At 39.5% G+C, this 22,967-nt stretch overlaps 1 protein-coding gene across 2 annotated transcripts in view; it reads left to right on the top strand.

The window, feature by feature from the left end:
• Positions 1-5,017: 5,017 nt before the first annotated feature.
• LOC126252992 (glutaredoxin 3) overlaps positions 5,018-22,967 on the top strand; it is a 41,641-nt gene continuing 23,691 nt past the window's right edge. The window contains exon 1 of one of the 2 annotated variants that reach the window (XM_049954021.1): positions 5,018-5,212. In XM_049954021.1, the coding sequence (XP_049809978.1) occupies positions 5,163-5,212 (50 nt within the window). In that variant the 5' untranslated portion in view covers positions 5,018-5,162. The remainder of the gene's footprint in view (positions 5,213-22,967) is intronic. The other variant, XM_049954020.1, reaches the window with a different exon arrangement.

Below are 22,967 nucleotides of genomic sequence, written 5' to 3'. Positions count from 1 at the left end.
CAACAAATCCTCAGTATTATTTCTAATGGCCATCCCATAATATTACTGTAGTTCATCAATCATTTTGTCTGTCAGCCTGCCTTTTAAGGTTTTACTATCAGAAAGTATCTTGTCTCTCAAACTTTGTTTCAACTTCCTCAACCTCAACCTTCTGGACATGACCTTTATAACACAGCAATCCACAGCCTTTTATATAAAACATTACAGATTTTATTAGATCTTGAACTAATGCACGTAAAATTTTTTACATTTTCGACCGGTGTAGATTATATTTAAAAAATAAAATACTTCCCATGTGAGTATATATATATATATATATATATATATATATATATATATATATATATATATATATATATATATATGTTAATGTAATTACTGGATCTTCGCATAACACATACTCTTTTGTGAACATATATACTGCAGTCATGGTTTTTGTTCACAAAAGAGTGGTTTACATATGTGTTATGTGAATGTTTTAATATATATGAAGAAGAAGTAACCAGAACCAAAATGTAGAGAAAATCTACATTGTTACAACAGAAGATACTATATATATATATATATATATATATATATATATATATATATACCCTGTACCACAGACTGTCAAGTTACTTAATAGCTATGAACTCATCATGCAAAAATTATTTAATAAGTTTTCACAGACTGTACAAGATCTATCGAAACAAGGGTTCAAACAAATACTTCATGACTTGTAAGATGCCCACCCATTATACGATACAAAGCAATTTATCAACGGTATTATAATAAATATAATGTTAATAACTAACCTTTTTAATTATCAGTTGTATTATGCTATGTGTGTGGTGTGGTTTATTGCTCTAATGGCCTAATGATAATTGCATCACGAATGGTGACAGGTTTGTTCCAGTCGAGAATGTCACAGAGATGCAGAAGAAACTGAACTGACAGTCGCTCAAAGAAAGACGAAAATTTTTCCAAGGAAACCTACTTACAAATTTTTGGGCACCAGCCTTAAGTTATAAATCCAGGGATGTACTACAACCTCATACCTGTCGGTCCCATAGGAGTAGCGCGGACAGGACTTATTACAGAGTGCACAAAGGCATTTAAACAATCATTCTTCTGTGCACCTTACGTGAACTGATGGGAAGAGCCCTATTAACTTGTACAGTGGGAAGTAGAGCCTACTCTCTACCATTGTGCTTTGTTGGTGCTGCACATTTTAGAGATTTTGATCGAGATATACTCAGGCTGCAGTGTTCTTCTTCAGCACGCAAGTGTAGAAGAGTACACAGAATCAGCTAATTGAAAAACCCGTGCAATATTCATGTTTATTCATACATAAAAGCAGGCTTAGGAATTTTCCCTTATGTGAGACCGCGTGTGCCGATTTAAAGTTCTAGATTCGCATATTTTACTGTTCGCATCGTTTCTGCATAATCTTTCATTGATTGTATCAATATCCATTTGTACTGTGATATATTGCGAAATGTCGAACATACACGAGAGCCGCGATAAACTTTCTGTTATCGTCAATTCTAGGGTTAAACTTAATTCTGCTCTGTTAAAATTTTTGAGAACAGTAGACCTATCCTCTCTGAAAACAATGTTTCTCCAATTTAATTGTACAATTACGTGAGAAATAGGTTATTCTGAAAATTTTCGGATACTTACATTACTATATTTTCGCAAGTTACCAGTACGAGTATTTTGGATACGTAATTCATTTTGTAGCAAGTCAGCATTTGTGGTTCGCAGCTCTGCTAAAGAATACATCAGACTGGAACTTAATTGTACAACAACGCAAATAAACCCGAGTTTTTGAGAACTTTCGGAAGTTACCACTGGCCTTTGCATAATCTATGAGCAATCTGCAGCAAATCGGAGTTTGTGATTTGCTTAGTGTAGCAGATTTTCTGATTGACGTATTTGGTTACAACCTGTTCCCTTTTAAAGAGGAGAAGCCCTATATATTATCTGCATTTACGGTAAATTAACTCTGTTTTCGAGTTTGTTAACAACTGTAATTAACATCAGAACGTTTTAGGAAACTAGTAATGTTTACCACTGGTTTTTGTGTTGCCTTAATATAAATCTCGTTTTTTGTATTTGATTCAATTCTTACAGAGAATTAGCAACTTTTTAGCACAACAGAGTAATAGATAATCAATGGACTTAATTTAAAGTTATTTGTTCGCTGCCTTGAAATACATTGCACCAGCCAAAATGGAGACCCGTTGTGGGTGCTATTCTTGAACATGGGACAAGTTGGTTGACGTTCGTAAGCAGCTGGAAATCGCCCTGACTATTATCAAATGATTGCAAGATGCTGCGAATCGGTGTGTTGGAAGTGCTCCTGAGTATCGTTTACCTGTGATACTGCATCTGTACCAGTGGTACCTCAAGTACTATCCTCTCCTGTGGATCCTGTGTCCTCTAAAGAAAGTACAGGATCTGTCATCAGTTGTCCACTTGATTTGGAGTGGCGTGTCAATGATAAATCTAGGCATCCTTTACAGGGTGGGCGGGTACCAGAGAGGATTCATCATGTTGTACCGATACCACTAACCAACAAGTTCGAGGTGTTGTCTTTCCCTGAAACTGAGCCAGTGGAACTCACTTCACCTGTTTTGGGGAAACCTGTTTTGTCCGCTGTCAGGGGGAGGTAAATGCAAAAGGGTAGGAGTCTAATAAAAGTCGGCAGTTCAAACATATGATGTTACCGATTAGGTAAAGGGCAGGGACAGGAAAGGACACAGGCTGCACTCAGTGTGTATGCCTGGGGGCCTCATGTTAAAAAGGCTATTCCAGCAGCCATTGAAGGAACAGGGTGCAACCAACTTTAGATTAGGCGCACACTGGAACAAACGATACCTGTCGTTTGGGCTCCAAGGTCATTCATGTATCTTTACAGCGACTGGTAGAGAAGGTTGAGAAGACCAGCCTTGTTCATGGAGTTTCAACGAAGCTCACACTTTGCAGCATTGCCCCAGAACTGATTGTGGCTCTTTGCTTCTGACTCAAGCGGAAGGACTGAACAAGAGACTTAAGAAGGTTCTGTGACATGCTAGGCTGCGACTTTCTGGACTTGCGCCATAGGAGTGAGAACTGTAGGGTCACCTTAAATGGGTCAAGTGGGCATTACACATCAGAGGCTGCTATTCAGGTAGCTGACTGTGTGTGGGATGCACACAAGGGTTTTTTAGATTAGGTAGCTCTCAATTAAATCCAGATAACGACAGCTGTAGAAAACCCAGAAGGATCAGTTTAAGTTCGAAAGAAGTGCCTCCCACAGATGACAGTACTAAAATCATATTGGTAAACTGTCGAAGCTTTCTCCATAAAGTGCCAGACCTTGATGTATTTGAAACTCACATAATACTAGCTACAGAAAGCTTTTTCTAAACATGAAAGTGATAGCAGTGAGATTTTCGGAGAAAATTTAAGTGTATATCAAATAACAGGCAAATGGGAAATGGAAGTGGTGTAGTTGATGCAGTAGACAAGAAACTCAAATCCACTGAGGTAGAAATTGAAGCTGCATGTGAGATCGTTTGGGCAAGACTCAGTATCAGGGGTGGACATAAAACGATAATTGTTTACTTCTATCACCCACCAAACTCATCTCCTGCCGTAACGAGAAACTTTATAAAAAAAACCAGTTCACTTGTACGTAAGTTTCCCAATCATACTGTAATTATCAGTGGAGACTTTAATCATCCAACAATTGTTTGGGAAAATTACAGTTTTGTTAGTGGTGGGAGTGATAAGACAAATTTACTAAACGCCTTCTCTGAAAACTACCTAGAACAGTTAGGAACCCCACTCACGACGCAGATATATTGGAGCTAATGGTAATAAACAGATCTGACCTCTTTGAGGATGTTCACGTCGAAACTGCTAACAGTGACCATGACGTAGTTGTGGCAACAATCATTTCTAAAGTACAAAGAACAACTAAAGCAAGCAGAAGATATAAATGGTCAGTAAAGAAGATAAAAAATCAGTAGTGTGGTGTTTTAACGAGGAACTTGAAACTTTAAGCACAGAATGTAGAGGAACTTTGGCTCAAGTTTGAAAGAATAGTTGACCATGCACTGAGTAGATATGTATCCAGTAGAACAGTTCATAATGAGAGCGAACATCCATTGTATACAGTCACTGTGAAGGAACTTTTAAAGAAACATAGATTACTGCATAACAAGTGAAAGCCTAGGGCTATAGATATAGAGAGATGCTGAATGAAACGCATTTGGCTGTCAAGAGAGCGATGGGTGATGCCTTCAATGACTACCGTAGCAGAATATTGTCAAGTGATCTTTCACAGCACCCCAAGAAATTCTGGTTGTATGTAAAGGCTGTTAGTGGCACCAGAGTTAGTGTCCAGTTTCTAGCGATTGAGACAGGAACTGAAATTGAGGGCAACAAAGCAAAAGCTGAAATGCTTAACTCCGTTTTCAAAGTGTTCCTTCGCAGAGGAAACCCCAGGAGAATTGCCCCAATTTAATCTTCGTACCACAGAAAAGATATATGAAACAAGTGTTAGTGTCAGTGGTGTTGAGAAACAACTGAGATCATTAAAAATGAACAAAGCTCCAGGGCCCGATGAAATCAAGGCAGTTTGCAGAGTGTGGATGTAAATGCATTTTACAATGGTTTGTGGAATATGTATGTAGATATCTTTCATATGCTGTTCGAACAACACCATTAGACCTGTTTCGCAAAGCCTACATTCATTCAAAAATTGTGGCCGATTGCAGTTCTTTCATCGGTAATTGTAACAAAAACATTCGTGGTGTTCTTAAACTATCATGGATAAAGTAACTACTACACATTGGTCCATTATTCACTGCAGTCTGCCCCTTGTTATATACGGGAATAACTTTTTTTGAAGTGTCAAAGTTTTTGTATGATATGGCTGCATCATAGCCCAATCTACACCCAGGCTGTTACTACTAAATACGAGAAAAAGTTCCGAATGTGTAATGTTGGCACAAGTGTTTAATGTGAAAACTTTGGTCGGAACAACACAAATATTATCTGTGGATACAGCATTATTTTGGTGTCCGTGTATTGTTATTGGATGGCAGAGGAGAAGCACAAGGCAGTGGAAGGTGGTATTTTTTGACCGAGTTTGCGCTCAAGTGTATTTCAGCTATTAGGTACAAATAAAAATGGGTGTTATCAACATACAGACGAAGACTGAATTCGAGGATGTTGCAAAGTGAGTGTGAAACCTTCCGCAGTAAAGACTGACAAATTGTGAACTCATTAATTTCAGTTATTCTCTTATTATGGATTAATTGTTTCCCTCGAAACGATGTTGAATCGAAGTCGTTACCATTAATTTCGCTACAGTAATGATACATTGGTTTTTGGTTCATTGTAGAGTCAGGAATCTGTCAACATATGATGGCGCTCGTTAGCAATAATTTTCAGTACTTAAGACAACAGTATTAAATACGCGTGCGCGGGCCTAAAGTAACCGTGTATTTTATTTTCCTAATAAGTAATTCAATTACCTAGAAGGTAGGAGAACAGTAGTAGGCCTACACAAATATTTGCAATATGGTTATTAGTATGGTTAGCATACTGTAGGTCAATTTAATAAATTAAATAGTAATATGAACATCAGATTTTGATTTCTTCATTACTAAATTACCTAAAAAATTATTGGGCCAATGTAATTGAGTAAAGGAGATGTGGTGTTGTGGTCTTCACTCCAAAGACTGGTGTACCTCTTCATGGTACTGTATCTGCCGCAAGCCTCTTCATCTCTGAGTAACTGCTGCAACCTACACCCTTCTGCATGTACTTAACGTATTCATCTGTAGGTCTCCCTAAAAAATTTTCACTCCACCCCGCTACTAAATTGGTCATCCCTTGATGTCTCAGAATGTGCCCTTCCATCTGATCCCTTCTTTTAGTCAGGTTAGACCACAAATTTCTTTTCTCCCCAGTTCTATTCAGTTCCTCCTCGTTAGTTATGTGATCTACCCATACAGTTCTTAAGTAAATAGTGGTTGCATAGTCCATATCAGTTCAGGCAGGATAAGGTAAAATGTCTTAAATTTATAGCCTTGGATGTTATTGAATTTAGCATGTGTTACATCTCAGGAGTAACTAAGAAACCTGTAAATTTACATTTTGTCGAAAAAAAAAAATAATCCCTGGCTTGAGATACAAGCCGCCAAAGATGCCTCAACCATCATTTCGCACATGCGTTTTTCTGGGAAAATTTTAAAACACTTTATCTCTGGAACAGTTTCAATATTTTGTTAGTTTTTTTAATGGAAAGGTGTGTCTTTTATGATTACAATGATAGCTTACACATTGAACATATGTGTCAAAGTGCTTTTGCTGCAGTGTTCTTCTGATTTTCGTTTAATTTAAGAAAAAACTTTTTCTCCAGAAAATACTAATCCCCCCTTTTTCTTTTTTTACTGTTTATTAGTATCACATAGTACTAAATACCCTGCAAAGGAGCACCACTGTTAAGTTGAACAGATTTTACAGATAATTGAAAATTTTGCCTTGCATTAAACCAGTTTCCGTAACCACATTATCTCATATTGAGTTAATGAAACCATATTTTTATAACAGTGAATTTGATTTCTTCTGAAAAATGAGAAAGAGGCACATGTTTTAAACATATTAAATGATTCTAAAATATATGTGAAAGATGTAAAATCTGGCAGGTTCCAAAGCATACAACTTCTGTGCATTCTGCTTTGAACTGAAATCAGCTATTCAGTGAAGAAAGGTGTGTTCCACTGCATCATTATCTTCCTTTTGATATTGAATGATGCCTTCCTGTTGAACCAAGAGGAACTGGGGAAGTCACAATCTTCAAAACATTGTGAATGGGAAGTGAACTCTGATTGTGTCATTGCTGTCGTAGAAATGGAAACCCATATCCAGGAGCCAGATTTTGTGGTCGGAATAAGTTCACAAATATTTCATTTAACTCATAACTGATGTCTTTAACCTCTGTGATCCACCAGTCACAGCCACACACACTTGCCACAAGCATCCCTTTTCTCAGGTTGTGAATCTGAATATTCTCATGCTGTTTCAGAGATGCTGTCTGGACAAATGATATTTCTTCTTGAATCTTGCTTTTTAAAGTGCATTCAGCATAATCATCGCTTTGAGTGCAGCTATTGGTCTTCTGAATTCCTTTCATAGGTATAGTTTGGTTGGACTAGTTGTGCTTTTATGCTGGCAGAATTCTTCAATTTCCTCTTTGGACAAAAGAATAAGGGCTGTAGATGTGTATGATTCCATTGCTCTTGTAAAGTACTTGGCATTATAAATTGCAGCTGTGTTTGGGCTGGAAAGATTGTTTTGTAACATGATGCTTCAACGAGCCTCCTACACTATCAAAAGGCTCCTTCCCATGACCAGCAGCTTTGTATGTCCCCGTAACAATATTTGAAGTGACTGGAAGCACCATCGGAAATTATGATGATCTTTTCTGCCTTTGGCTGCAGTTGTTGTAGGATTTTGAGCATTGCCAGCAATGTGTGTGCTGAGTTGTGTTATGTGTCGTAACTTATAACTGCAACACTTATGGTTCTTTTCTAAAAATATATCACTCCTTCAAAAGAACTTGCTCATTACTCCAGTGGTACCCTTGTACTTTTTGTGGGAGAATCATAGACCAGTTCTTGGCAAAATCACGAAACATAGTCCTTCAGCATGTACACATCCCTTCACTTCTGCAGTGTGCTGTTGTTGCATTTTCTTCATATGTTGGTGTGTTACTGCTTTCACTGTCCATTTCCTGAGTTCATCAATGGCACAGTTAATGGCAACAATTTTCTTAGTTTATTTTCCTCCCATGTTGCATATATAACTTCTGAAGAGTCATCTTCTGTGTCATTCAGACAAAGTGTTTGTAAAGAGAATCCTCCCTTTCCAAGACAGTCACCACATTCCTCAAACAAACAAGACTCACACTTTATATTACAAACTACTAATGACTTCACATGCTCAACAAAGGTGTTGAATGTCACATGTTCACGTAGATTCTCCAAAGTTACCACACTAAGTTCAAAATTTGTACAGTGCACACATAAAGAGGCATCCCTAGGTTGTTGTGGAACCACCCACTTGGGATGTAGTGCATAAAATTTTGATCTTGAAGTGTCTAATGTTGTATATTCATTCTTGTATATGACAAAAGTTTCTTATAATACTGCGAATCCTTGTCTTTCAACTGTTACAGTGTCCTTTTTGTTGGCATTGTGCAGAGAACAGTCCCATTTATCTCTCAGGTAAAGTGACTGTGCTGTTTGAACGTGTGCTGCTTCTACAGGATAACCATAATAGGGATCTGGTCTTCCAAACACTCCGTTTACTGATCTCATATTTGATTTCTCCATGTATTTTGGTGCTGATGGACTATGATGCAAAACTGTTTTCTTTGATAACAACTCTGGGATGATAGTTAAAGCTTGCACCTTTTCACTGTAGGATGCACACAATTCAACAGCTAAATTGATGTGTGTGAAAATGAAAAATTTGTGGCAAATTGTGGAAGCTTCCTTTTGTTTATTTTCTTTTGCAAATGGAATTTCTACTTTGAAGTTTTGCTTTGGTGTACTCCCTCACAGCTTCAGTAATTTCTCTGCACTTTCTTGATGGATGGAGCTTATGACTTGAATTCACCCATCATGGTTTCTTAGCAGGGGTAACATCTACCTCTGTAGCTGACTTATTCAGGGAATGTAGTTCTTTCTCTACCTGTGGAAAATCTGCACCATAGGGGACATCACTTTGTTCTTTTACTGTCATCATAGGTATTCTGTCAAGAGCATTTAGAACATAGAAAGTCATCACTGGAAACATCTTGACTTTGAAACAGCATTGAAATGAGCAAAACTATTTGCAACCTGAAGAAACTCTTTGTTATGAATGTGCAAGTAATCAGCACAATTCTCTCTTCTGTGGCCCTGTCAACATTCATTTCAAGCACCCTACAATATATCTATCAGCAGAATCCTCACAGACACAGAATTCCCTGGATGGTCTAAGGCTCTACAATAAAGAAATTTGCTATGAACAACTGCAATACAGAAACCAGCAATGAACAACTGCAACAAAGAAATTGACAAAACAACAACTCAATAAAGATCTTAAAAATAAGCAGAGCAACAAAGAAATTAGTAATAAAATAGAAGGTTAATTTTAATCTTCTTGGTAATAAACACCCACAGTAAAAAAATTAAGCCTTGGAAGTTAAACAATGAACATTGTTTATTGTAAAACCTATTTAACTTAGAAGTGAAAGTTGTCCTTTTCAGAGAATGTAGCACTGTATGGCGCAGATCAACAAAAAATAAAACTTATGACTGGCATTTTTGAAAAATATGCTTGAATTAAAAAGAAACCATTAGAAAGCTACAGATTGACAGACATGTCCAAACCGAGCATATCATTGTAATAATAAAGTAATTATCTTACAAAAAAAAGCCTGCCAAAATATCTAGTACTGATTAGCCTAAATTTTTTTCCAAAATAGTATGTGCAAAACAATGTTTGAGACCATCTGTTATGGACAAAACAAATAATCTATTTAATAAATTCGGGAACTATGAAGGTAACTGCCCTGCATGAATAGGATTATGCAGTGACTTGAGGCATGATGGAAGGGATGGTGCCAGAAGATTCCGGTGAAATCTTCAACATTAAAGGTGGGTGAACAGTAATAGAAAAGGAAAATTATGTAGAGAATGACTGCAGTGTAAGACTACGTAATAATGTGGCCACTGTTCCACTTAACAAGAAAGACAACATTAAAAATGTACATAGTTCTGTAAGCTGCCTATAAATAATGCACAAGATGTTCACAAAATGAGCACTAGGGGAAAAAATCATATTTAACCAAGCAAATAACAACCTGAAATGAAATTTTACAATGGAATATTGCATATGAATCACCACCTTGTCTGGGACTCACAGATTGAGAACTTTTGTCTCAGTTTCCACAAGCTGTAGATTTAATCATGGAAGTAAGAATTTCATAATTGAATAGAAAATCAGGCAGAGAGATTCCACATTATCATAACTATTTTTAACACTCCTGGAACAAGTTTGTAGATCCCTGACGTGAGAGAAAGGAGGAGGAATACAGGTTAATAGAATGTACTGAAACACTGTTGTGGAGCTAGATAATTAGCTTTATTGCATCATAAACTAAACTGTAACTCATACAACTCTGTTAAAAAGCACAGTAAACAACAGACTAAAAGATATATAAGAACAGTAAACAACAGACTAAAAGATATATAAGAATGAAGAGAAAACAGAAGTTAGTGACTGCACCAAAGATAATCATTAAATATCATTTGCACAAAGCATTACACAGCACATAACACTGCACTTCACCAACTCGGGCATGTCGTCCGGACCGGGTAACAAAGGGTCATGCACAGACTGCTGATGGCACATGTGAGGTCACCTGCGATGTCCATTGTGGCTGATCAGTAACACATGATAGAGTATTTGTTGAGTCCTTGATGTGTTAGATGAGTGCGGAAAGCAGGTTTAAGCCTGTCAACAGTGATGGTGGTTGGCGTACGCCTCATATCAACTTTGAATGTGTTGTCCCTACTGATGACACGGTAAGGTCCATCATAGGGTGAGTGCAATGGGTTACATACTGTGTCATGCCAAATGAAGACATGATGGCACTTCTGTAACTCGTTGAAAACAAAAGTGTGGCGGGTCTTAGTTGCCGGGTTTGTGTATGCAGCATTTGTACAAAATCTGACTGGTCTGTGCAGTCATCTGGCATGTTGGCAAAGAACTCGTCAGGCAGTTGTATCAGCTGACCATATACAAGTTCTACAGTCGTTGCTTTCAGGTCTTCTGTCAGTGATGCAGGGAGGCCCAGGAGAACGATTGGCAACGTCTCTGTCAACTGCTACGTGTCGTGACATCGAAGCTACACTTTCAGTTGGTGTTGCATGCATTCAACTACACCGTTCACTGCTGGGTGGTCAGCTGTAGTTCTAATCCACATTTTACCTAGTAGCACGGTGAGTGCATTTAACAGATACAACTTAAATTGTCTTCTCTCGTCTGTTGTAATTCGTAGAGGCACACCGAAACAGGCAATCCATCCTCAGAAGAATGCAGTCACGAAAGTTTCAGTGGTAATATTGGCGATAGGCGACACCTTGGGCCAGCATGTAAAACGATAGCTGGCTGTAGGGCAGTAAATGTATCCTCCTGATGGTGAGAGATGTCCTATGAGATTTAGGTGGACAATTTCAGATTGATGATTCAAAGGAAGAAACATGCCAACAAGTGACCTAATGTGCCAGGCTGACTTTATTTCGTTGACAGGCCACACATTGTTCCACATATTGCTTGCAATCTTTGTCCATGTGTGGCCAGACAAACGCTTGCTTCTCCATGTTGGTAGTGGCTCATACTCCATGACGCAACATGTTATGTAAAGAGGCAATTGCCTGTTGGTGAAAGTCAATAGTCAGAGATGTATCAGTAATGAAGAACTATTTGAAAGAAGCTGCATAAATATTCAGACAGATCTTAGTAAGATTTCAAAGTGGTGCAGAGATTGGCAACTTGCTTTAAATGCACTTCACAAAACAAAAAACCGTGGTGTCCTATGACCATAATATCATTGAGTCACTGTTGAATCGATCACCTCATACAAATACTTGGGTGTAACACTTTGTAGGGCTGTGAAATGGAATGATCACGTAGGTTCAGTCATGGGTAAAGCAGGTGGTAGTACTTCGGTTTATAGGTAGAATGATGGGGAAGTGCAATAAATCTACAAAGGAGATTGCTTACAAATCACTTGTGCAACTGGTTCTAGAATATTGTTAAAGTGTCTGGGACCCGGACCCATACCAAATAGGACTAAAGGGGATATTGAACTTGCATTACAAATGGTCACAGATTTGTTTAATCCATGCGAGAGTGTCACAGAGACACTGAAGGAACTGAACTGGAAGGCACTTGAACATAGACATAAACTATCCCGACAAAGTCTGTTAACAAAGTTCCAATAAATGGCTTTAAATGATTATGAATATATTGCTCACATAGGGATCATGAGGATAAGATTAGAATAATTACTGCGCGCACACACACACACACACACACACACACACACACACACAAAGGCATTCATTCAATCAATCATTCTTCCAGCACTCCACATGTGAATGGAACAAAAAAGAAACCCTAATAATTGGTACAAAGGGATGTGCCCCTCTGCCATGCACTTCATGGTGGTTTGCAGGGCATAGATGTAGAAATGGCTGTGGTTTATTAGCAGTAATGTCACAATATAGCAGCGCAGTTGTCAGTGGCAGTGTAATACGGCGGTTGTAGGCCTGAGGGTAGCACTAAAAAATCTCATAATTCAGTATCTGATTGATGCGGTGTGGTGAGAGCATCAAAATCAACTGCATCAGTGATTGCTTCAATCCAAGAGAGAGTATCAGCTGGCTTGTTTAGTTCTCCATCAACATGAACAATATTGGTAGTGAATTGTCCGATATAGTCTGGATGTTGCAGCTTAGAAAGTGACGCTTTCTTAGGATGCCGACAGAAAGCATTTGTTAGTGACATGTGATCTATGATGAGAGTGAACTGCTGTCACTCCAACATGTGACAACATTTCTTCAGAGCAGCATAGGCAGCATCCAATTCACGATCATAAGTGGACCAGTTCTGTTGTGATGGCAATAAAATTTTACAGAAGAAGGCAGAGGGCTGCCAATGCTCATTTATTTGCTGTTGCAGTGCAGCATCAATTGCAGTGGCAGACACGTCAGCCATCAGGGCAAGAGGCATCTGCAGAACTGGGTGCACTAACTGTGTAGCTTTTGCAATGGCAGTCTTCAGCTTGGTAAATGCCAACTCGGCCTCACTATTCCACTGGAGTTTGTCCTTTGGCTTCAGTGAACTATGCAAGAATGTATTCAGTGGTGAAGTTAGGAGAGCATGATTCCAAACAAACCAATGGTAAAAATTGGTTACACCAAGAAATCATCATAATTCTTTGACTGCCGTAGGCTGTGGAGAATTAAGTATAACGTCTTCTTTCTCTTGCGGTCGTTGTATGCCGTGCATATTGATAGTATAGCCTCGGTACTGTACTTCAGGTGCTCCAAAGACACACTTTGCTGGGTTGATGAGCAGGCCATGTGCACATAGGTGAGTGAAGATTTGTCATAAGTGACAGGTGTTCTGCCTCTGAATTTGACACGACCAGGACGTTGTCGATATACACATAACAAAAGTCCAACTCACATTTGACTTTATCCATGAACTGCTGAAATGTTTGGGGAACATTGAAAAGTCCAAAAGGCATTTAGTTATATTCAGATAATCTGAATGGTGTACAGACAGTCTCAGCAACGTCATCTGGTGCCACAGGTATCTGGCAGAATTCACGAATTGTCCAAAGTAAAAAATATGTGCTTGCCATGGACATCGAACATAAAAATCTTCAATATGCAGAACTGGATATCGATTTGGAATGGTTCTGGCATTGAGCTGTCTATAATCACAACATGGACGCTATCCATTATTCTTTTTTGCGATAACATGTAGTGTAGTTGACCTACTACTTGATGGGTGGCAGATTCCTTGTGCAAGCATTGACGAGAATTCCTGCTTAAGTATCTTCAGTTTCTGGGGTGTCAACCATCACGGTCAAACATGAATTGATGGTCTAGGAGTAGTCAAAGTACAGTGCACACTAGCACGCAGGCTAGTGTGCTAGTGTCGGATTCTATCATGTGATCTGTGGGAACTGTCTGTGGAGCTCTGTGAATGGAGAATCACCAGTAATCATCAGTGCTGCTGTCTCTCCCACAAAACACACACTACATTGGCTTACTAGGTTGGTAATAGTGTCCAGAAAGCATAGGTAATGGAGGTCAGGCAGAAGTCCACTAAACGATAAAAATTCTGCCATGAGTATCGGGTGTGCCACGTCTGCTGCTGTGAACTGCCATGAAATTTGTGCTGTAGGCCAAGTTCAACAGTAATGTGACATGACCATACGTTGCAATTGTAGAACCATTGGTGGCAGAAAGGTGCAGTTATCACCGTTGGGACTGGGCAGGTGGGTAGACTGACATGTCAGCACCCATGTCTACTCACCCATGTCTACCAAAAACTTTAGCTTTGTGCCATGTTCTGTTACGTACTGTCGACGGCTGCTATCTGGAGAGCCAATGACAGTCATCACTGACTTCCTGCTAATTGACCTTGTTTGTACAGCAGGCTACACTCCCGTGCCTCAGAATCGTACAATTGGTGGTACTAACAGACTTGCTGACAAAGGCGAGTGGCTGCATTTTCCCATTGAGTGATGGTGACGAGATCAGCAACTGGCAGTCTGGTTCCGTGATGCAGCAACTTGTGCAGTGAGCTTAGCAACCTGTGCTTGTAGCACGGCAAGGGTGTTATCTGCCTGAGGCTGTGGGCAAGCAGTTGAGACACATATGGACGGATACATTTCCACTGTGTGATCTGCGGTTCGCACGAGTGCATCTAGATCACTGCCGCACACAGTCAATATCTTCTGCGCGTTGGCTGTCAGGTGCAAAACCAAATATTCCACAGAATGTTGCACTGACTGCGTTGCTCGCTAATGTATCCAGTTGGCATAGTAGCTGCAATGGGGTGCGATCATGTTGCTATTCAGTGTTCAAGTAGTTTCTCCAATTTCTTTGCCATGAACTCCAACAGCCGGGTAATCAGGGTGTTCTTGATGGTTGAATAATGATCAGTGCTAGGTGGCGACACCATAATGTCTTGTGCTTCCTTCTGTGGCCTCGCCTTCATTGAGTGCAGCAACTATATGAATGTCATCTGCAGTTATATGCATTAGCACAAACTGACTTTCTAGTTGTACAAACCACAGCATGGGATTCTGTTGCTTTACTGTCAAGCATTTAATTACTGTGTCAGTAGACATGTCTATAGTTGGTGGTGGGTCTGACATCGTGGAGTTACAGTGAACTCGGACGTGAAAGATGTGCTACACAGTTCATATGAATGTTCGTACTTAGCATGACACGAAGTATCAGTGACCATCAAATTTCATGTCAGTAACCATTAGATATCGCTTCGCGGTCACCAATTGTTGTGGAGCTAGACAATTAGCTTTATTGCAGCATAAAAAATAGACTATAACTCATACAACTTGTTACAAAAAGCACATTCAATAACAGAATAAAACACATACAAAAATAAAGAGAAAACATAAGTCAGCGACTGCACCAAAGATTATTACTAAAAATAGTAATCAAATGCAGGTAGCATTACACAGCATGTAACAATGCACTTCACCACCTTTATTTTGCTGATGACATACCGCTGGCCTCTAGTGCAAATAAACTTCAGCTGGGAGTAGAAGAACTGATTGTGCAAGTCTGACTTAGGTCTAGTAGTCAGTTACAAGAAGACTAAAATAATGTGTAGTAAGCGTACAAAAAAAATAGTACAAATTAACAGTGAAGTGAGAGAAGCAGTTTACTAGATTTTGTATTTAGGGCAGTTGAAGATGAAAGAATGGTTTGCAAAAGAAATAAACAGAAGAGTAAGACCCAAAATGCTTTTGGTAAATTTTAAACAATGGAAAGTCTAGGATGAACTAATTACAGTATTTTGAAAAGGATAGATTGCTACTCCTCATATAAAGGAAGTGTTGCCTCGCAGACAGGCAGAATCGAAAGGCAGTTAAACATTTAAGTCTTTGGCCAAAAAGCTTTACTCAGAAACAGGGAACACACAAGCACAATTCTCACACATGTGACCACTGTCTCCAGCAGCTGCGGCTGGATTGCAGGCAGCAACTGCATCTTGACAGGAGCAGAACCTGGTGTGGTGGCAGGGAGGAGGCAAGAGAGGAGAAGGGAAAAGGATAGCTGGTTAAGAGTGGGGGGAATATAGTGCTGCTTTTGGGAGTGTGCAGGCATGTGGTGGGGTCAGAGTAGGGCTGCTAGTTACAGTGAGGAGGTTTGGGGGAGTGGAAAAGGAGAAAGATGGAAAAAAAGACTAGCCTGTGTGTCTTGCTGGCAGCATAGGTGTCTGTGATCTGGAAATGGACCAGAAATGGGGATAAGTATGTGGAGGACAGGGCCTAGTGAAGGATGAGGCGAGGCAGAGTTCCTCCTGTGCAGTTCAGAAAAGCTGGTGTCGGTAGGAAGGGTCTAGATGGAGCAAGCTGTGAAGCAGTCTTTGAAGAGAAGTATGTCGTGTTGGGTAGCACTTTCAGCTACTGGGTGTTCCAGCTGTCTCGTGGAATAGTTTGGCAGTGCCCATTCATGCCTACAGATAGCTAGTTAGTTGTCATGTCCGTGTAGAAAGCAGCACAATGGTTGTAGTGTGTTTTGTAGATCACATGACTGCTTTCACAGGTAGCCATGCCTTTGATGGGATAGGAGATGCCTGTGACCAGACTGCAGTAGGTGGTAGTGGGAGGATGCGTGGAACAGGTCTAGCACCTAGGTCTTATTGCGTGGATGTGACGGTGTACACGCCCCAGGACAACCAGGAAATCAGGGAAAAACCGGGGAATCTTTCCATCTGGGAGAAAATCGGGAAAAATAGGAATTTTTTAGAATTACGGTAGTTTTGAGTTAAATTTTTGTAGTATTGAACTGATAAGAACTGATACTCTAACAAAGAATTTTACTTTAGCCCACTACTGCAGAATAATACTGCAGTAATAAAATGTAAACGAGAGAAAAACACCAATATAAAACTTAATTTGCAAAGAAAATGCGCCATTTACAGCAACAAACCACAGTGCTCACACAAGTGTGCATCAACAGCAAAATGCATCAAAAACTTCGGGACGAAGACTATGCAATACTTTGTAACAACAAACTGCTTTTGATGAGTGTGGTGTCACAACTGTTTAAATCGTAACAGGTAGCAGGAAAATATTGTGAATAGTGATTCAGAGAAGCTTTACTTTCAAAATAAATTTCCTTTTGCGCAAGATGAATTATGCTACATGTGAGAATGTGCTGTCAATGTATTAAATCACAGAACATTTGATTCTTATTCAAAATGTAGCACTTTGAGAACCAGCCACTTAAAAAAATTTTCGGTCCTCAAGACCTGACGTTTATGTCATCACTTAAAATTTTACTGGCATATTTGTGTTTCATGGATTTTAAAGGGTAATACATGCAAAAAGATCAATATTATATGTGAAAGCTTGGCTTTTCTTGAAGCTATACTATATTTATATTAATTTAAACCTTGAAGTTTTCCTATTTGTTTGTTTATGCTATTTAACAGTGATGTTGCTACCTGACATCACGTGTCCGATGCTCTGAATATCTGCTATCATTTGCTGGCAAGACAAGGTGATGTGACCTATGATTGACTGACAAAAGTGCATTGGAATTTAAATTTCAGTGCTTCTGAAACTAACATGCTGTGTTCAGTGGAATTCATATTTATACTTTCGTAATACGAAAATATGCAGCATACATGTTGCTGTGCATCGAAGATCTTTTCAAAATGTGTTATTTTTTCTGCTGAGTTTCAGTTCCTAAAGTGCAGGAAAGTTCTGTACCAGTGTGTAAAACCTTTACCATTCAGGGGATAGATAAGTTTTACAGTTCAGAGGAAAAATATACCGTCATGTAACACAGATAATGTTTTTCACCTGGGAAAATGTGTGTTTTCGCCAGGGAAAAAGTGCATTTTTAACCAGGAAGTCTGGGAACTTTTTTCCTTGTTCGCATATACACCCTGTATGAACAATGAGGCAAATGGTTGGGAGTAGGGGTGGAATATGGATGCACAAGGATAGTGCATAGGTTGAATGGGTGACAGAATACCACTGTGGGAGTAGTGAGGATGATAGTGGGTAGGATATTCTTCAGTTCTGGGCATGATGAGAGATAGTCAAAATCCTGGCGGATAATGTGATTCAGTTGCTCAAGTCATGGTTGGTACTGAGTCACAAGGGAAGCTCCCCTTTTGTAGCCAGATGGTGGATATATGGGTGGTGATAGATGACTGGAGAGACGAGGCTCGGGAGATTTGTTGCTGTGTAAGGTTCAGAAGGTAATTTTGATTTGTGACTGCCTCAGTGAGCCTCTTGGCATATTACCACCCAGGACACCCCATTGGAGCCAGTTACTATGCCGTTACTGAGAGAATCTCTGCTTTTGTGAGCCAGTACCTTTAGCTTGTTACCTGTACCTATCATCCTATATAAAAGGCACCAATCATTTCCTCCACCGACTACCACAGTTCCTGTTCCTTTACCCCGTCACATGGCTTGTCATCGTTGATGCCATCTCCCTCAATGCCAAGATTCCCAAAGCCCATATCATTGACACTATTGAACACTCATCATTCCCAAAACCCATCTGGCTCCAGACTTGTAATCTCTTTCCTGGTCACTGTGACCAACTTTATCCTCACTCACAATGACTTCTCCTTGGAAAGTATCACCAACACTAAAATCTGTGGTAGAGCAATTGGTGCCTAATGGCACCACCCTATGCCAACATATTCATAGGCCATCTAGAGGAATCTTTCCTAACTGCACAGAATCCTAAGCCCCTCACCTGGTTCAGTTTCATTGACGATATTTTCATGGTCTGTCCCAAAGGTGAGGACACCTTATCCACGTTCCTCCAGAACACCACCTTTTCCCTCATTTGCTTCACTTGGTCTTCTTCAATCCAACAAGCCACCTTTCTTAATTTTAGCAGTCTTCCAAAGGTGCCTGTCTGCGACTCAATGATTCCTTTTTTGGGAAATCAGTGTTTTGAAAACAGGGCTTCTGATGTGTCAGAAATTAAATGCAGAAAGAGGGTTTCAAGAACAGACTAAAGTTGAAGAATAATTATAACTAATGAACATGAATTGGAGGTAGGTGGTTTTTGGAGCCAAGCATATCGTTGGTAGCTGGACTGAAGAAGTTCTTTGCTAGATTTCAAAAGATTAGAAAATATTGAGGCAACAGCCTGTTGTCAAATAGGTGTATAACATTAGAAAACAAACAGTAGCAATATACTGCAGAAGACTGCACTGCATAGAGAGAAGACCTTCATCGATTATTGAATGTCAAATGGCTGATTGTGATTACAGATGAAATTCATCTGAAATAAGAAATGACAGCTGCAGCAGAAAGATTATTTATAGACACCCTACTTTCCAATATATTTGTGTGTTGTTATGCTGATAACTATTTGTTTTCTTCACAATAACCAAGTTAATGGTAAAAGAGCAAAACAAGTAATGTGAAACGCCCACCATTAAGTAGAGACCAGGAATTGTTTGCAAGCAGAAGTAGTTTCACAAAATTAATTGTAGCTGCAATAAAACTAAATACATAGCAGTTAATGCACAATAAGTCCGTAGGTTTCTATAGCTAGTGTCAGTTTGAATAAAATTCTTTAGTGTGTTGGGCCACATTGTATAAAGTACAAAAACGTCTGTAAATCCAACATTTTGTCCACATTTCCACAGCAATGCTCATCAGTGGAATTAAACTGCTGGGTTCTGGGGCACTTAATAGCACTTCTAGTCCTGTTCCACTTGCAAATAGAGCAAGGGAAAAACGACTGTCTATATGCCTCCATACATTTCTTGTATCTTATCTTTGTGGTCCTTATGCGCAATATTTGTTGGCAGCAGTGGAATCGTTTGGCAGTCAGCTTCAAATGTCGGTTCTCTAAATTTTCTCAATGTTTCTCGAAAAGAATGTCACCTTCCCTCCATGGATTCCCATTTGAGTTCCCGATGTATCTCTGTAACACTTACATGTTGTTTGAACCTACCGGTAACAAATCTAGTAGCCTGCCGCTGAATTGCTTCAGTGTCTTCCTTCAATCCAATGAGGTATGGAAACCAAACACTCAAGCAGTTCTCAAGAATAGATCTCATCAGCCTCCTATGTGCAGTCTTGTTTACAGGTGAATCGCTCTTTCCCAAAATTCTCCCAATCCATAGCCTTGGAGCAAGCGCACAGGCAACTTGAAAACTGAAAGGTCGGCCACTGTCCAGGTGGTGTAAGGCTATTGCTGATTTGCTATATTCACAGTGACCACAGGATCTGAGGAGGCCCACAAAGTATTTTGTAACCACACTCTATGCTGCAAGCCTTTATGATCTGGCATGTGACTGCAGAGACATCTGTGTTGACAAAACTGAGAGACGTATTCTATTATCAGTCCCATATTGGAGGGTGAAGATCATGTGCAACTGGGGCAACACAGCTGTTGGTTGGTTGGTGTGTGGCTGATGTACAAATTTTCAAGAATCTTGTATGCTTAAAATATAAGAAGATATTGAGATAAATGCTGTGGCACAAGCTATTGGCAACCTTACTGCCAGTGAATCCAGTTCACCCAGCTTGTGTCCTTGCCAGCCAACAGCTCTTTAAGGCTTAGATTCAACATGATAAACAAGTGACCCAAGAGATCTACTGTATGGCTGCAGTAAAATGCTGCCTCTGTGCTCGAGCTGCTGACATTCTGTTGCTTGCCGATGAGCTGTTAAATTAACACGGCAATAGCGTTCTGTACAACAAAGTGATGTGATTTAGGGAAGACCACCCCCAGACCCCAGTACTTATCCTGAAGATGATTGCTACAAATATTGCACTTGGACACATGAAGACCTCTGTCAAAGGATAGGGGATAAAAGTTTTACATTCTTATAAAATCAAATAATATACCCGTAAATAGCGTTTCAATTACTGTATCTGTATGATGACATTCCATCCCTTTCCTCATAACACCAAAAACACAAATTGGGCAACAGAATAGATAGAATTTAAATGTTTTTCAGACGATCTAATGTGTCGATAATAAAATAGTACAATACGTCCATCCTTTTAAGACTTCTGATACAGCAGTATTAGTCAAAGAAAGCCCTTTGGCAACAAAGCTGCTAAACCAGCGCAATTTCTCTAGCTGTAAAGTTGTAAGCTGTATAAGTATAGTTTATAACATAATTACGATAAAATTTTTATTAATACAAGTGATGTAGATTGCACATGTAATGCATAAATAGTGTTTACAATAACAAACATGAAATATATGCAAATAACTTGCCCTATTTTTTAAAAATATAACAGCACTCTTAACTTTGAGAGGGAGAAAAGAGAAACTCTAGTGAAGGAAAATTCCTCCTACATTAACCATTTACATAAGCTGCTAACAATATAGCCACTCTTAGCTGCATTAAAAATGTTGTAGTGTTGATAACATTACCCTGAAATACCAACTTTATAATCAGACTTCATTGATTTGACTATTAACTTCACTAGCACTATTTTTTAATCACTGTCAAGATTTTCGTCACTTTTCTCCTTAAGTATTTTGCCCTTGTGAGCATCCAGGGCATTGAACACAGCACTTTTCGAACCCTTTGATGAAAGGAACTAGTGATACTTATGCCATATTGAGAGAATCCACCCACAGATAAGCAGTGTTGTCCATAATGAGAAGTAATGCCTCAAATTTGGCATTCTCAGCACACTCTTGACACCGTGAATCTCAAAATATTAATTTCCCTAACGATTTTCGAAATGAAATGTTTCACTTCAGACGCTTTTTGACATGAACCACCTGAATAAAAATGACAGCCCCGCCAATACACTACTCTTTTGTACTTTGTGTGTGCAATACTGCTGCTATCTGTTGATGTGCACATCACTATTCCATGACGTTTGTCCCCTCAGTGTTTGCTGTTGTTCTAAGTTGATTATTATTCTGCATACAATATTTTCTGTGACTAGATTCCTTCAGACTCATTCTCTTGACAAAATATAGTGTTTCCAACTCCTTCTGAATTGAGGAATATCAAGAAAACAACATATGTGGTGTTATTAGTTGTAAGAATTAATGTCATTTGTTAGCTGATATAAAGGTAACACACCTATCCTAGTTGAAATAATTTTCATTCAAGAGGAATTACGTGTTGAACGTACTATGTGCTTGATAACTTATGACGTAGTATGTTAATGTCTTTGTGGCATTTTGCCATGTATTTACATGGTTTAGTTGAGTGTAAAATTCATAATACACTACTGGCCATTAAAATTGCTACACCAAGAACAAATGCAGATGATAAACGGGTATTCATTGGACAAATATATTATACTAAAACTGACATGTGATTACATTTTCACGCAATTTGGGTTTATAGAAGCTGAGAAATTAGTCCCCAGAACAACCACCTCTGGCCGTAATAACGGCCTTGATATGCCTGGGCATTGAGTCAAACAGAGCTTGGATGGCGTGTACAGGTACAGCTGCCCATGCAGCTTCAACACTATACCACAGATCATAAAGAGTAGTGACTGGCGTATTATGACGAGCCAGTTGCTCGGTCACCATTGATCAGACATTTTCAGTTGGTGAGAGATCTGGAGAATGTGCTAGCCAGGGCAGCATTCGAACATTTTCTGTATCCAGAAAGGCCCTTACAGGACCTGCAGCATGCGGTCGTGCATTATCCTGCTGAAATGTAGGGCTTCGCAGGGATCGAATGAAGGGTTGATCAACGGGTCGTAACACATCTGAAATGTAACGTCCACAGTTCAAAGTGCCGTCAATGCAAATAAGAGGTGACCGAGGCATGTAACCAATGGCACCCCATACCATCACGCCGGGTGATACGCCAGTATGGCGATGACGAATACACGCTTCCAATGTGTGTTCACCGCAATGTCGCCAAACACTGATGCGACCATCATGATGCTGTAAACAGAACCTGGATTCATCCGAAAAAATGACATTTTGCCATTGGTGCACCCAGGTTCATCGTTGAGTACACCATCGCAGGCGCTCCTGTCTGTGATGCAGCATCAAGGGTAACTGCAGCCATGGTCTCAGAGCTGATAGTCCATGCTGCTGCAAATGTCGTTGAACTGTTCGTGCAGATGGTTGTTGTCATGCAAACGTCCCCATCTGTTGACTCAGGGATCGAGACGT

Source organism: Schistocerca nitens, chromosome 4 (genome assembly GCF_023898315.1).
Source record: "Schistocerca nitens isolate TAMUIC-IGC-003100 chromosome 4, iqSchNite1.1, whole genome shotgun sequence".
Classification (NCBI taxonomy): domain Eukaryota; kingdom Metazoa; phylum Arthropoda; class Insecta; order Orthoptera; family Acrididae; genus Schistocerca; species Schistocerca nitens.
Note: the sequence above shows the minus strand (reverse complement) of the source record. Positions and strands in the feature narration are given on the sequence as shown.